Genomic DNA, 15,386 nt, shown 5'->3' on the forward strand with positions numbered 1-15,386 from the left:
GTTCAAAAGTACAACTTGTCCCGCAACAAAAAAAAAAAAAACCCTCACATGGCCATATTGATGGAAAAATAAAAAAGTTATGGCTCTGGAAAGCAATGGAGCAAAAAACAAACAGAAAAACTAAAATGGACTGTGGCGTGAAGGGGTTAATAAAGTTTACTTAAAAAGGGTACTTATTGTTGCATTTAGGGAACAACTTAACAAATAAGAAAATAAGTACAAAAAGTAAACATAGCCTTTAAGGCACTTGTATATCCCTATTTTTTTCCATTCCCTAGACATGATCTTACTAAATTCTTGAAAATGTCTCACACCTCTACTATTGTTTATGGGACTGCCATTTCCTCCATTTAAAACTGAATGATGGGAAGACCTATTTTTCCCCAGAATCAGCCCTCTATTGGACCAGAAGACATGGCATCAAGTAACCTTACCACTGAGTGGAAGGTAGACAGACATCATTGGAGTGGCATCACTGGAGAGGAAGGATGGATTTTGGAGACACGCATGGAGTTCCAGAGTATGATTTTTTTCTTTTTTTAAATTTGGGTAAGCCATGGCACGATTAGAGATACATAAAAGGACACGAAGGGATGTTAGAAAGTAAAGCAATATTTCATTAGAGGTACAGCTTCAGTAGCTGATTCCATGCAAACAGTAGTACATACAGTGGGTATGGAAAGTATTTGGACCCCTTTAAATTTTTCACTCTGTTTCATTGCAGCCATTTGGTAAATTCAAAAAAAGTTCATTTTTTTCTCATTAATGTACACTCTGCACCCCATCTTGACTGAAAACTCCCCAGAAATGTTGAAATTTTTTCAAATTAAGAAAAGTAAAACTGAAATATCACATGATCATAAGTATTCAGAGACCCTTCGCTCAGACACTCATATATAAGTCTCAAGCTGTCCATTTCCTTGTGATCCTCCTTGAGATGGTTCTACTCCTTGGAGTCCAGCTGGGTTTAATTAAACTGATAGGACTTAATTTGTAAAGGCACACACCTGTCTATATAAGACCTCACAGTGCATGTCAGACCAAATGAGAGTCATGAGGTCAAAAGGAACTGGCCATGGAGCTCAGAGACAGAAAAGTGGCAAGGCACAGATCTGGCCAAGGTTACATAAGAATTTCTGCAGTACTCAAGGTTCCTAAGAGCACAGAGGCCTCCATAATCCTTAAATGGAAGTAGTTTGGGACCACCAGAAGTCTTCCTAGACCAGTCAAATTTAGCAATTGTGGGAGAAGAGCCTTGGTGAGAGAGGTAAAGAACCCCAAGATCATTGTGGCTGAGCTCCACAGATGCAGTAAGGAAATAGGAGAAAGTTCCACAAAGTCAACTATCACTGCAGCCCTCCACCAGTCTGGCCTTTATGGTAGAGTGGCCCTACGGAAGCATCTCCTCGGTGCAAGACATATGAAAGCCCACATAATAATTCTAAGCGGTATGTGTGGAGAAAACCAGGCACGGCTCATCACCTGCCCAATACAATCCCAACAGTGAAACATGGTGTTGGCAGCATCATACGATGGGGATGTTTTTCAGCTGCAGGGATTAGTTGCAATTGAAGGAAACATGAATGCGGCCATGTACAGAGATATCATGGATGAAAACCTCTGGACCTCAGACTTGGCTGAAGATTCACCTTCCAACAAGACAATGACCCTAAGCACACAGCTAAAATAACAAAGGACTGGCTTCAGCACAACTCTGTGACCATTCTTGACTGGCCCAGCCAGTGGCCTGTCCTAAACCCAATTGAGCATCTCTTTAGAAACCTGAAAATGGCTTTCCACCAACGTTCACCATCAAACCTGACGGAACTGGAGAGGATCGGCAAAGAATAGCATAGGATCCCCAAATCCAGGTGTGAAAAACTTGTTGCATAATTCCCAAGAAGACTCATGGCTGTACTAGCTAAAAATGGTGCTTCTACTCAATACTGAGCAAAGGGTCTGAATACTTATGACCATGTGATATTTCAGGTTTTCTTTTTAAATAAATTTGCCAAAATTTCTAGATTTGTTTTTTTTTTTTCATTCAAGATGGGGTGCAGAGTGTACATTAATGAGAAAAAAAATGAACTTTTTTGAATTTACCAAATGGCTGCAATGAAACAAAGAGTGAAAATTTTAAAGGGGTCTGAATACTTTCCGTACCCACTGTATATGAAAATTTCAGCTTTACTTTCTTCCTACAATGGAAAAGCTATTCATGATGGCTTTGAATCAACAATATGGTTCAAAAGAAGTGGCTCACACATAATCCACCCTTTATTCTGACAAACAGCCAATGCACATTTGCTCACACACATCCCTTTCATTTATATTAGCTATACTTAAAAAATAGATCTAGGCAAGTATGAAACTAGACACTTTTTGCATTCTTCTTAGTATGCTTTTTTCCCTTTATACGTCCCTTATTCCCTCCTCTACAGCAATGTTTATCATACGCTAAAAGCTATTTTGATTTGATGTCTGAGACCAGTTCTTGCAATATACAAAGAAAAAGTTTACGTAATTTTGTACATACACTATGTAAAGTAAAATGGATGACTATTCTAAATCCAGAATACAATTACTTTCACCCTCTAATTAATTTCATATGTGTGGTGGTGGTGCAAGGCGGGGTGAGAAGCAAGTCTTATTTATTGACTGTATGGCTGCATAATAGGTACAACATAAGAAACCAATGCAATCTACCAAACAAGGTGTTTGTCATAATATGGATGTTTACATGTGTATGAAAAAAATATATACCATCGATGCGTTGTAAATAATTTTGACCCAATCAAACGTTGAAGCAAAACCCTGGGATATTCCTCCTTTTTTGGGATCATAGACTTGAATTGAAATGTACTGAAGACGATCTGCGAAGACACATGGTCTATCGCAGTGTTACTCATCTCCAGTCCTCAACGTCCCTCCAACAGGTCATGATTTGAAGCTATGGTGCACAGAGAACCTGTAGCAATTTCTGATGCTAATAATACCATCACATGTGCAATACCATGAAAATCCTGAAAACATGATCTGTCAACAGTCCTTGAGGCCTGGACTTCAGAATCACTGGTCTAGAAGAAGCCATTAGAAACATGCAAAACAGTAGCAACACAGAAAATAAAACATATCTCTATATCGCTCTCTTCATATTCTATAGAAGGTGCCAACACATTCAACCATAACTGTATAAAGACAGATATAGCTATCTGTACAGTCATGGCCGAAAGTGTTGGCACCCTTGAAATTGTTCCAGAAAAAAAAAAAAAAAAGTATTATTCCCTGTGTGTATTGGAACAACAAAAAAAACATAAAAGGAAAAAAAAGGCAAATTGGACAATTTCACAAAACCCCAAAAATGTGCTGGACAGAATTGTTTGCACCTTTCCAAAAATGTGGGTAACCAACTTTGTTTCAGCAATGTGATGCTTGTTCAAACTCACCTATGGCAAGTAACAGATGTGGGCAATAAGAAAATCACACCAGAAACCAGATAAGAAAAGGGCAGAAGTTGACTCACTCATTGCATTGCATGTGCGTCACATTAAACTGGAGACCAGAGAAGAAAATGGTCTGAGGACTTAAGAATCAAAATTGTTGAAAAATATCAACAATCTCAAGGTTACAAGTTCATCTCCAGAGATCTTGATGTTACTTTGTCCTTAGTACGCAATATAAATCAAGTTTACAACCCATGACACTGCAGCTAATTTCCCTGGATGGCAGAGAAAAATTGATGAAGGTTGCAGAGCAGGATAATCCAGCTGGTGGATAAGCAGCCCCTATAAAGTAACAAAGAAATTCAAGCTGTCTTGCAAGCACAGGGTGCATCAGTGCCATCACGAAACATGTGTCGACATTTGAATGAAATGAAACTCTATGGCAGGAGACCCAGGAGCACCTTACTGTTGCACAGACCTAAAAATGCTAGGCTGCAGTTTGCCGAAATGTTCGTGAGCAAAGCAAAAATCCTTCTGGGAAAGCATCTTGTGGAGAGATGAGACCAAAATAGATATTTTTGTAAAAGCACCTCATTCTGTTTAACTGAAAATGAAATGAGGCCTACAGAAGAAAAGAACATAGTATAGTACCAACTATCAAATATGGTGAAGATTCAAAGGTATTTTGGGGTTGCTTTGATGCCATTGGCACTGGGTATCTACGGTATGAAAGGCATCATAAAATTTGAAGGATTGCCTTGGCATATAGTTCACAATGTTAGTGCCCATTGTCAGAAAGCTGGGTCTGAGTTCTAAGTTATGGGTTTTCCAGCAGGACAATGACTCCAAACATACTTCAAGAAGCACACAGAAATAGATGGAAACAAAGTGCTGGAGCGTTCTGAAATGGCTAAAAATGATTCTGGATCAAAATCCCATTGAACACCTGTGGAGAGATCTTAACCCCTTAGTGACAGGGCCAATTTTTTAAATTCTGACCAATGTCACTTTATGTGGTAATAACTCTAAAATGCTTCAACAAACCCCAGTGATTTTGTGATTGTTTTTTTCGTGGCACATTATAATTTATGATAATAGTAAATTTAGGTCAATACTTTTTTTTTTATAAATAAACACAAAACATATCAGAAATTTGACAAAAGCGTAAAAAAAATTGATTGCAATTTTCAAATTTTGAATTAACCTTTAGATAGTCACACCACAGAAAAACATTAATTAATAACATTTCCCACATGTCTGCCTTACATCAGCACCATTTTAAAAATGCTAATTTATTGTTAGCCTTTTAGGAGGTTTAAAAATGTAGCAGTATTTTTTCATTTTTTCAAGGAATTTTACAAAATTTATTTTTCGGAGGGACCTATACAGGTTTGAAGTGACTTTGGGGGTGCTATATATTGGAAAACCCCAGAAGAGATACCATTGTAAAATCAGCACCCCCTGACATACTGAAAACTTACTAACCCTCCAGGTGATTTTCAGGAATTAATGCAAAGTGGCATGATAGGAATGAAACAGTGTATTTTTACCACCTAAATGTCGCTAACTTCTGGACTGACCGCTATAGCCGGGAGCCTCTAAGGCCGCTATTTGGCCATGAACTGCTATGGAAAACATCAGGACCACACAATCATGATCTCAGTGTGTCAATTAGATTAAAGCGGAAGCCCCCACAATCTATTAACCATTTGATGTAGTCACTTTTGACAGCAGCAACTAAGGGGTTAAACAGATATGGACGGTGCCAACACTGATCGTTTGTGATGCAGCAAGTTGTCAGCTATAGTGTACAACTGCTGGATTGTCACCTGTATGGGGATGCTATTCTCTTATATCTCAGGTCAGTAAAAAGACGTATTGGCTGTCATTAAGGGTTTAAAATTGCTGTTAGAAGTGACCCTTCAAATGTGAGAGACCTAGAGTAGTTTGCAAAAGAGTGGTACAAAATTCCAAGTGAGATGTGTAAGAAGCTTGTTGATGTGATGGTTGTAGGAAGCGATTGATTGCAGTTACTTATTCCAAAGTGTGTGCAAATATTAAGTTGAGTGCGCCAACCATTTGTCAGGCAAACAAACGTGTATAACAAACCATGTATTTGCAATAATTTTCTGGAACAATTTCAAGGGTGCCAACACTACATATATTATATATATATATATATATATATATATATATATACATACACACACACACACACATATATATATATATATATATATATATATATATACACACACACACATACACATATACACACACACACATTAATATATATATATGTGTGTATATATATATATTATATACATACACATATATATATATATACACATACACACACACTAGATGGTGACCCGATTCTAACCCATCTGGTATTGTAGAATATGTAGTTTATTTAAAAGGGAATGTCACCCCATTTTTGCACCATAAGCTGGGGCCACCGCAATTAGGTGCTTATCTACAGCATTACAGAATGCGGTAGATAAGCCCCTGATGAAACCTGAAAAATAAGAAAAACACATTAGATTATACTCACTGGGGAGCGGTGGGTGTCGCGGTTCGGTCTGGCGCCTCCTTGCCTCTCCCTTGGCTCCTGCACATGCGTACTTTATCTGCCCTCTTGAGGGCAGAGTAAAGTAATGCAGCGCGCAGGCGCCGGGAAAGGTCAGAGAGGTCCGGCGCCTGCGCACTGCAGTACTCTGCTGTGCCCTCAACAGGGCCGATAAAGTATGTCTGCACAGGAGCCATGGGAGAAGCATGGAGGACGTCATTGTATGAAGATGTGAGGTGCCGGACGGGACGGCGACACCCATCAGACCGGACTGAACGCCGTGGTGAGTATAACCTATTTTTTCTTATTTTTCAAGTTTCATTGGGGGTGGGCAGGCAGCGGCGGCGGGTCTTGGCGGCAATCCGGTGGCCAGTTCGCGGCCGGACTGCGCCTGTCGCTGATTAGTCGCAACCGGCCAGGCGCGACCAATCAACGACACAGGATTTCCGTTACAGACAGAATTAGACGATTATATAGTAGATATATATACACACACACAGACACATATATACACACAGTGCATACACACACACACACAGCTAAAAAAATAAAGGGAACACTAAATTTAACTGATTTCTCCTGCTATGTGCAAATGGAATAAACAGGTAGAAATGATAGGAAGGTCACTAACATCCATGTGTCTGCTCAGTAAGGGCCCCTTTCACACATAGCGGTCTCGCTAGCGAGATCGCTGCTGAGTCACAAGTTTTGTGACACAACAGCGATCTCACCAGCGAGATCGCTGTGACAGCGATCAGCGACCAGCCCCCCTGCCGGTATCGCTGATCGCTGCAAGAAACCTCTGGACATTTCTTTCGTCGCTGATCTCCCGCTGGCCAGCACGCATCGCTGCGTGTGACAGGTGGGAGATCAGCGATCAGCTGGCAACTAATGTACACATCTGGTAACCAAGGGACGCGCGTCCCCTAGATGCCCGATGTGTACGTTACCAGCTCCCTGCATCAGCGCGCTGGTAACTAACGAACACAGCGATGCTGCGCGCTCGGCGTCGCTGTGCTGATCGCTGGTGACTTACGTTGATATCGTTGTCGGGATCGCTGGTAAGTCGCTATGTGTGACTCCAGCTTTAGTGTCACCTTTATTTTTTGAGCAGTGTGTATATATATATATATATATATATATATATATATATATATACACACACACATACACATACATACACACACACATATACACACACACACACACTGTATATTATACACGCACACATACACACACTACCGTTCAAAAGTTTTCCGTCACCCAGACAAATGTTTTCCATGAAAACTCATACTTATTAATCAAATGAGTTGCCAAATTAATTTAAAATCTAGTCCAGACATTTGCAAGGATCAAGAGAGATTTTTATTTGAAATAATTTTCTCCTTCAAACTTTGCTTTTGTCTAAGAATGCTCCCTTTGCAGCAATTACAGCATTGCAGACCTTTGGCATTCTTAGCAGTTAATTTGCTGAGGTAATCTGAAATTTCACCCCATGCTTCCAGAAGTTGGTTTGGCTTGATGGGCACTTTTTGAGTACCATACGGTCAAGCTGCTCCCACAACAGTTCAATGGGGTTGAGATCTGGTGACTGCACTGGCCACTCCATTACAGATAGGGAAGAAGCAAGCTGCTTCTTCACTAAATAGTTCTTGCATAATTTGGAGGTGTGCTTTGGGTCATTGTCCTGTTGTAGGATGAAATTGGTTCCAATCAAGCACTGTCCACAGGTTATGGCATTGCAAAATGGAGCGATAGCCTTCCTTATTCAAAATCACTTTTACCTTACAAATCTCCCACTTTACCAGCACCAAAGCAACCCCAGACCATCACATTACCTCCACCATGCTTGACAGATGGCATCAGGCACTCTTCCAGCATATTTTAAGTTGTTCTGCGTCACAAATGTTCTTCTGTGTGATCCAAACACCTCAAACTTGGATTTGTATGTCCATAACTTTTTTCCAATCTTCCTCTGTCCATATTAATCTTTTCCTTTTATTAGCTAGTCTCGGATATGGCTTTTTCTTTGCCACTCTGCCCTGAAGGCCAGCATCCCGGAGTCGCCTCTTCACTGTAGACATTGACACTGGCGTTTTGCGTGTACTTAACTGAAGCTGTCAGTTGAGGACCTGTGAGGTGTCAATTTCTCACACTCTACTCTAATGTACTTGTCTTGTTGATCAGTTGTGTAGTGGGGCCTCCAACTTTGCTTTTATTCTGGTTAGAGCCTTTTTGTGACCTCCTCTGAAGCAGTACACACCGATATAGGAAATCCTCAGTTTCTAGGCAATTTCTCGCATGGAATAGCCTTCATTTCTAAGAACAAGAATAGACTGTCGAGTTTCACATGAAAGTTTTTTTCTGGCCATTTCGAGAGTTTAATTGAACCAACAAATGTAATGCTCCAAATTCTCAACTAGCTCAAAGGAAGGTCAGGTTTATAGTTTCTCTAATCAGCCAAACTGTTTTCAGCTGTGCTAACATACTTGCACAAGGGTTTTCTAGGGTATTCTAACCATCCATTAGCCTTACACAGTTAGCAAACACAAGGTACCATAAGAACACTGGAGTGATGGTTGTTGGAAATGGGCCTCTATTCACCTGCATTACAAACCAGACGTTTGCAGCAAGAATAGTCATTTACCATATTACCAATGTATAGAGTGTATTTCTCAATCATTTAATGTTACCTTCATGGGAAAAAAAACTGTGCTTTTCTTTCAAAAATAAGGAAATCTCTAAGTGACCCTAAACCTTTGAATTGTAGTGTGATATTAAAATATATATATATATATATATATATATATATATACACACACACTCACTGGCCACTTTATTAGGTACACCATGCTAGTAAGGGGTTGGACCCCCTTTTGCCTTCAGAACTGCCTCAATTCTTCGTGGCAGAGATTCAACAAGGTGCTGGAAGCATTCCTCAGAGATTTTGGACCATATTGACATGATGGCATCACACAGTTGGCGCAGATTTGTCGGCTGCACATCCCTGATGCGAATCTCCCGTTCCACCACATCCCAAAGATGCTCTATTGGATTGAGATCTGGTGACTGAGGAGGCCATTTGAGTACAGTAAACTCATTGTCATGTTCAAGAAACCAATCTGAGATGATTCGAGCTTTATGACATGGCGCATTATCCTGCTGAAAGTAGCCATCAGATGTTGGGTACATTGTGGTCATAAAGGGATGGACATGGTCAGCAACAATACTCAGGTAGGCTGTGGCGTTGCAACGATGCTCAATTGGTACCAAGGGGCCCAAAGAGTGCCCAGAAAAAATTCCCCACACCATGACACCACCACCACCAGCCTGAACCGTTGATACAAGGCAGGATGGATCCATGCTTTCATGTTGTTTATGCCAAATTCTGACCCTACCATCCGAATGTCGCAGCAGAAATCGAGACTCATCAGACCAGGCAACGTTTTTCCAATCTTCTACTGTCCAATTTCGATGAGCTTGTGCAAATTGTAGCCTCAGTTTCCTGTTCTTAGCTGAGAGGAGTGGTACCCAGTGTGGTCTTCTGCTGCTGTAGCCCATCTGCCTCAAAGTTCGACGCACTGTGCGTTCAGAGATGCTCTTCTGCCTACCTTGGTTGTAACGGGTGGCAATTTGAGTCACTGTTGCCTTTCTATCAGCTCGAACCAGTCTGCCCATTCTCCTCTGACCTCTGGCATCAACATGGCATTTCCGGCCACAGAACTGCCGCTCACTGGATTTTTTTCTTTTTCGGACCATTCTCCGTAAACCCTAGAGATGGTTGTGCGTGAAAATCCCAGTAGATCAGCAGTTTCTGAAATTCTCAGACCAGCCCTTCTGGCACCAACAATCATGCCACGTTCAAAGGCACTCAAATCACCTTTCTTCCCCATACTGATGCTCGGTTTGAACTGCAGGAGATTGTCTTGACCATGTCTACATGCCTAAATGCACTGAGTTGCCGCCATGTGATTGGCTGATTAGAAATTAAGTCTTAACACACAGTTGGACAGGTGTACCTAATAAAGTGGCCAGTGAGTGTGTGTATATATATATATATATATATATATATATATATATATATATATATATATATATTTTTATACATACACACACGTTTACATAAAAATCTCCATTCTGGTTACATCACAAGATTTTATAACCTAAAGATCATGGAAACATTGCTTGATTAGGTTGGACATGTATTTCCTACAGGACATGGAAACTGTTTATTCAACATCAATACTCAATTGTATAAAATCACGTAAAAATTTAAATTCATGACACACAAAAGGCATAATGCATCACTGTTTAATTTGATACTAAAACAATAATTAAAATAAAGTATAATTTAAAATGAAGCCAAATTAACTAAAAGCTTAAAAACAAAAAAAAAATAAACGAACAGATGCTCGATTATCGATTTGAAGCAGTTACCACATTGTGACATCTGTTTTCTGTCTAATTTAAGTTGTGGCAAATACGATGTCCCAGAATAAACAAACTGACAGCATAGCAAGCCATGTAGTACACAGACTGTGTATGTGCCATAGAATTTACATACACATATATACACCCAGAAGCACAATTTGTGGCTCTTTGGATGTATAGTTATTGAACATAATTTTAAAAATAAAAACTGTTAAAAAAAAAAAAAAAAAAGCTGGGTTGGAGACACGTGTCTTTTAAAGTCAAAAAGATCATACAATGCAAATCACTGAATTTAGTTTTATTAGGGGCGGTAAGATGGCATTAGTGATGCAATACCAGAAAAGAAGGAAGAGCTTTAGTTGTGTACAATGTACCACACAAAGATAGTAAAAATGAGCAAAGCCCTTGCATCCCATTCCTCCACATTCCAACTCATACCAACCCCCACAAAATAATTGTCTTATTTCTTTATAAACTTGCACATTTAGAGAAACATATATACGTCACTCACTGAAGTGCTGTAAAGACAGCAATGCATTTATATGCTCCCCTCCCCCATACATAAGATTTCTCAAGACTTGGTCATCTTTGTCATTTATGTGCATCAGGATAACCTAAAAAAATTAACGGTAAAACACCAGCACATCAAGATAGCCTGCACTTAAAACATGTATAGTAACCTCCCCTCACCAATGCAGTACAATGCATTAGCGGTTGGATTGAAATGGTTATTAAAAATAAAAAAATAAGTCAAGTTCAAGGTCATTTATTTCAAAAGCACACATTTTACAGTTTCCTTGTGCTAGCAATGGTCTAGGTTCCCATGCAGGACATTCAATGAAAAGCACTCAATTTTGGCAAATATTTAAAGGAAAAAAAAAAACAAAACAAATTTTCCTTTTTAGAATTTTTTTTGCCCTCGACTTAAGTTTGAGGCACAAATATCTGATCTAGAGCTCTATAAGGCATGACCGTTCGATCTGGAAAACACCGATACATTCTTAGTGGGAACCCCTGTGCGTTAACATTTTTTACTTTTGTGCAAGAGAGGGTGATGTAAAATATAAAAAAACCCAAAACAATAAAAATAAAAAACACGTAGAGGGATTAAGAAAAAAAAAAAAAAAGCATAGAATTCTTAAAAATTTGTTCGCTTTCTGGAAATAATTACTGCCCCAAGAACATCCAAAGAAATCAGGTTTTTTTTTTTTGCCATGACACACGTTGCTGAGAAAGTACTGCACGCTCAACATCTCAGCCGCCGAGTCTGGTCTTTGTCAAGTTTAGGAAATGTCATGGCGGATACCATTCCCAGCATGGCACTGGGACTTAATAAAGATAACGGCAGAGATATAGGTGCACAGAAATAATATGAAAATCCACCTCCCCCCAACCTCAAAAACTAATACTAAATTTTGTGTGGTTTCAGTGTCAATTTTCATTTCTGTCACAGCATCATTGAAAAATAAAAACAAATATTCATATTTTCACCGACTAGAAATTCAACATTAGTGACAATTATATACATCAGAAGTGTGCTAACACCTTGTAGAATATACTGTACGTACTTGATATACTTTTTAATGTTAATGAAATACTTTTTTTTTCAGAAGCAATAGGTGTACAGTTAGGACCATGAATAAAAAGTTTGGATTAAAATATATGTATTTATATATAAATATTTATTGAGGATATTTATACCCCTCCAAGAATTTTGGCCCTTTCCAATGGATTGAGACAAGCTTTAAAAACCTCAGAATGACTGAAAACATGTCAAACCCTCACAAACTTGTGCTGATGGGCTACAGAAGTAACCGTCACATTGAGAAACATAAATCCTGAAGTGTAAACCATCTACATTCTGCACATTAATGGAGTCTTCAAAAAGAAAGCTCTTCAGGGTTGCCAATCAATGAACAGCATCTTTTTTTTTTTTTTTTTTCCTTCTTTGTTTAGACATCCATTATAACTTGTACCCACATTTTTTAGAAATCGTTCCGATGATTTGTTTCCTGGGTACCACAGTAATTGCGTATAGTTGTTGATGTTTAAATGGTGAAAAAGGGAAAAAAAATGATCCTGATGGTAAACTAATAAAATGTACATTCTCCTTTAAAAAAGAAACCAAAACAAAAAAGAAACATAAGTAACAATATTTGAAATGTGAATAAGCTATAAGACATACAATACAATTACATAGATACATATTTATCAATACAGCACATTCAGTTTGCCAAAAACTAATGATTACAAAGCCAATATGGATTCTGCCATATATATATATATATGTATATAGAAATAGAGAGATGTATGTACAATGATTATAGCATTTATAATTGCACTATACCTACAAACAGTATTTTTTCTTTTACTTGTTAAATTACATGTATATTCTTGGGAAGCAAAAAAAAAGTTCTGAATTTTTTTTTTTTCTGGCGAGTAGTGACCTATCCATTTATTTCTCCCAGCGTTTGAAGATTACAAATATGGTCAGGATTGAATGTAAAAATTCTGTTTTCAGCGTATTCTTTAAAAAGGTCGTCCACTACTTTTATGTTGATGACCTATCGTTAGGATAGATCATCAATGTCTGATCGGATGGAGTCTGACACCTGGCACCCCCGCCGATCACCTGTTATAGGCGACCGCTGGCTGGAAGTGCTGACTTGCCAAGCTACTCCATCTTCCGGTAGTGGCCGAGGCTTGGTAATGCACATCTGCGTCCTATTCAAATGAATACGAGTGCCCTGCACCGGACACCAGAAGATGGCCAGCTCTACGAGTACTTCCAGAGAGCGCCGCCGACACTGATAACAGCTGATCATTGGAGATGCCGGGTGTCGGACCCCATCCGATTAGACATTGATGACCTAGCCTAAGAATAGGTAAATGTAAAAGTAGAGGACAACCTCTAACTTTCTGCTTATCTCTGCATCCCTGAGGCAGTGGCTTCAGCATTCATGACCCTCTCTTCCACCCCCACATGCTGCATAGCAATGAGACAAATGGCACGGCTGAGGAACGAACCCCTCCACTTCAACAGCTTGCAAAACCTCCACAAACCGTAAGTTGCAGCAACAAAAAGGAAAAATTGTAAGAAACTGCAAAGCTGTGCAAAGGAAATACATTATTCTGTGCATTTTATAATCATAACGGTCTAATACTTTGATTTCTTTTTTAATATGCTTTCTCATAAAAATCACATAACAGCAGGTCTAAACATGTGAAAAAAGAAATTCCTTGGATAACGCTACTTATATTTGTAACATGAAGGTCATCAAATGAGCACTTAAACAGTTGCAGGTTCTAAGAGGCTCATAGAAAGAGCCTTTTATATATCTAAAAAAAATGTGTATGGCACCTCGCCTCAACATAGAGGGCACCAAATACATCTTAAAATACAAGGCTACCTGCGCAGGTAATGCATGCACGGACTGTTTGGCAAGTAGAATGGAATACTAGGAATTAAACACCTACTATATGAAGTGAAATGGCTTATTTGGCAGGCATCAGATGCAGTTGGAATCTAATCAGTCAGTTTTGGCATTTCAATTGTTTATGTACAATACAAAAAAAAGCCAGATTTGGCAACTAGATAGTCAGCTCTATAATACCACCTTAAAAAATGTATCTGGATAGATGAACACAATGCAGTAAGATGGGGGTAAAATGTTTAGTGTTCATAGCATTTAGAATGTGAAAGTAAAACATGAAATATCTCCAATGGTTAATCCCCTTCTCCTAAAGAAAAATGGCACACTAAATAAGAGTCCTCTCTATTCTTCATTTGTGTATCTTGGTCACTTTTTGCAGACATATCCCCGTCATCTGCCATTTTGTCTGTCCTCTTATTATGTGGATAGTTGAAGAGTGAACTCATGCACCTACTTGCAGGATGAGTTCTTGGAATCTTACTTCAAATTGACAAAAGACAGTACCAAAAACCAAATCTACTTTATACATGTCAATAATTTAAAAATCACAGTATCAATACTTGTTATCCTTCAAAAAGTATATAAATTAGCAAAGGTGATGGCTTGAATTTAAACATTAAAAAAAGAAATAAAAACGTTATGCCTAATTTCTTTTTCTAGGATAAGCGGCTCATCAAGGGATTCTAGAATGGGAAACCTTACAGTATTTTTTAAATTTGAAAAGGGTTAATAAAATATCCTAAGAACGGAGCGCACCACGCAGAACTCAACGCATCCTGCGCTCTCATTAAAAAGTAAATAGCAGTAAAAATTAAACAGGCCCTTGTGAGTGCACGACAATTCAAAACATAAGTCGTTTTCCTCCTAGAAAATTGGTGCCACAATGTTAGTGCAGCCATTTGTTTTTCCTCTACATAGTTTAAATAAAATCATAATAATAATTACTACAAACGCTGCGATCATTCACAGAGTTCAGGACGGCAATAAATTAGTATTATGCAAATTGTTTCTTTTCTTCTTTTATAGATAATACAGTCATTCTTGTATTTCTTCAATGGCCCAAAGGGGGATTGGGAAAACTAGCAGGCACAGTTAGACCAGGTTGTATTCCTTCAGGTTCAGCTGTAAGATAGTGTCCTTGACAGCAGCAAAGACAAAGCGAATGTTCTCTGTATCTGTGGCGCAGGTGAAGTGAGAGTAGATTATTTTGTCACTGTCTGGATTCAAATCTACGAACATCTTTAAGATGAATTCTCTTGCTGCTTGTGCATCTCGCTGGGGTCCTTTTAAGATGGAAAGAAAAAACAAAAGCTAAGAATTAGGAATGATGAAGCGTTCAACTCAACCATTATTCAATCTTATAAAAAGTACCACCCATACACAAACATTTCGCTGCCAAGGCCGTATCTCCTATGTCCCTGCAGGGTGGCATCTCGGTAAGCAAGGATGTAGCAAATACGTCCTGACTATTAACCGCTTTGCGACAGCTGATGTGGACCTGAACCAATC

General features: G+C 38.9%; 1 protein-coding gene across 1 annotated transcript in view; it reads right to left on the reverse strand.

Annotated features, from left to right (window-relative positions):
• Positions 1-10,306: 10,306 nt before the first annotated feature.
• Positions 10,307-15,386, reverse strand: part of LOC141048323 (guanine nucleotide-binding protein G(q) subunit alpha) — a 131,245-nt gene continuing 126,165 nt past the window's right edge. The window contains exon 7 of the mRNA XM_073543805.1: positions 10,307-15,160. Coding sequence (XP_073399906.1) covers positions 14,970-15,160 — 191 coding nt within the window. The 3' untranslated portion in view covers positions 10,307-14,969. The remainder of the gene's footprint in view (positions 15,161-15,386) is intronic.

Source organism: Dendrobates tinctorius, unplaced genomic scaffold (genome assembly GCF_039654945.1).
Source record: "Dendrobates tinctorius isolate UK_male_01 unplaced genomic scaffold, ASM3965494v1 ptg000134l, whole genome shotgun sequence".
Classification (NCBI taxonomy): domain Eukaryota; kingdom Metazoa; phylum Chordata; class Amphibia; order Anura; family Dendrobatidae; genus Dendrobates; species Dendrobates tinctorius.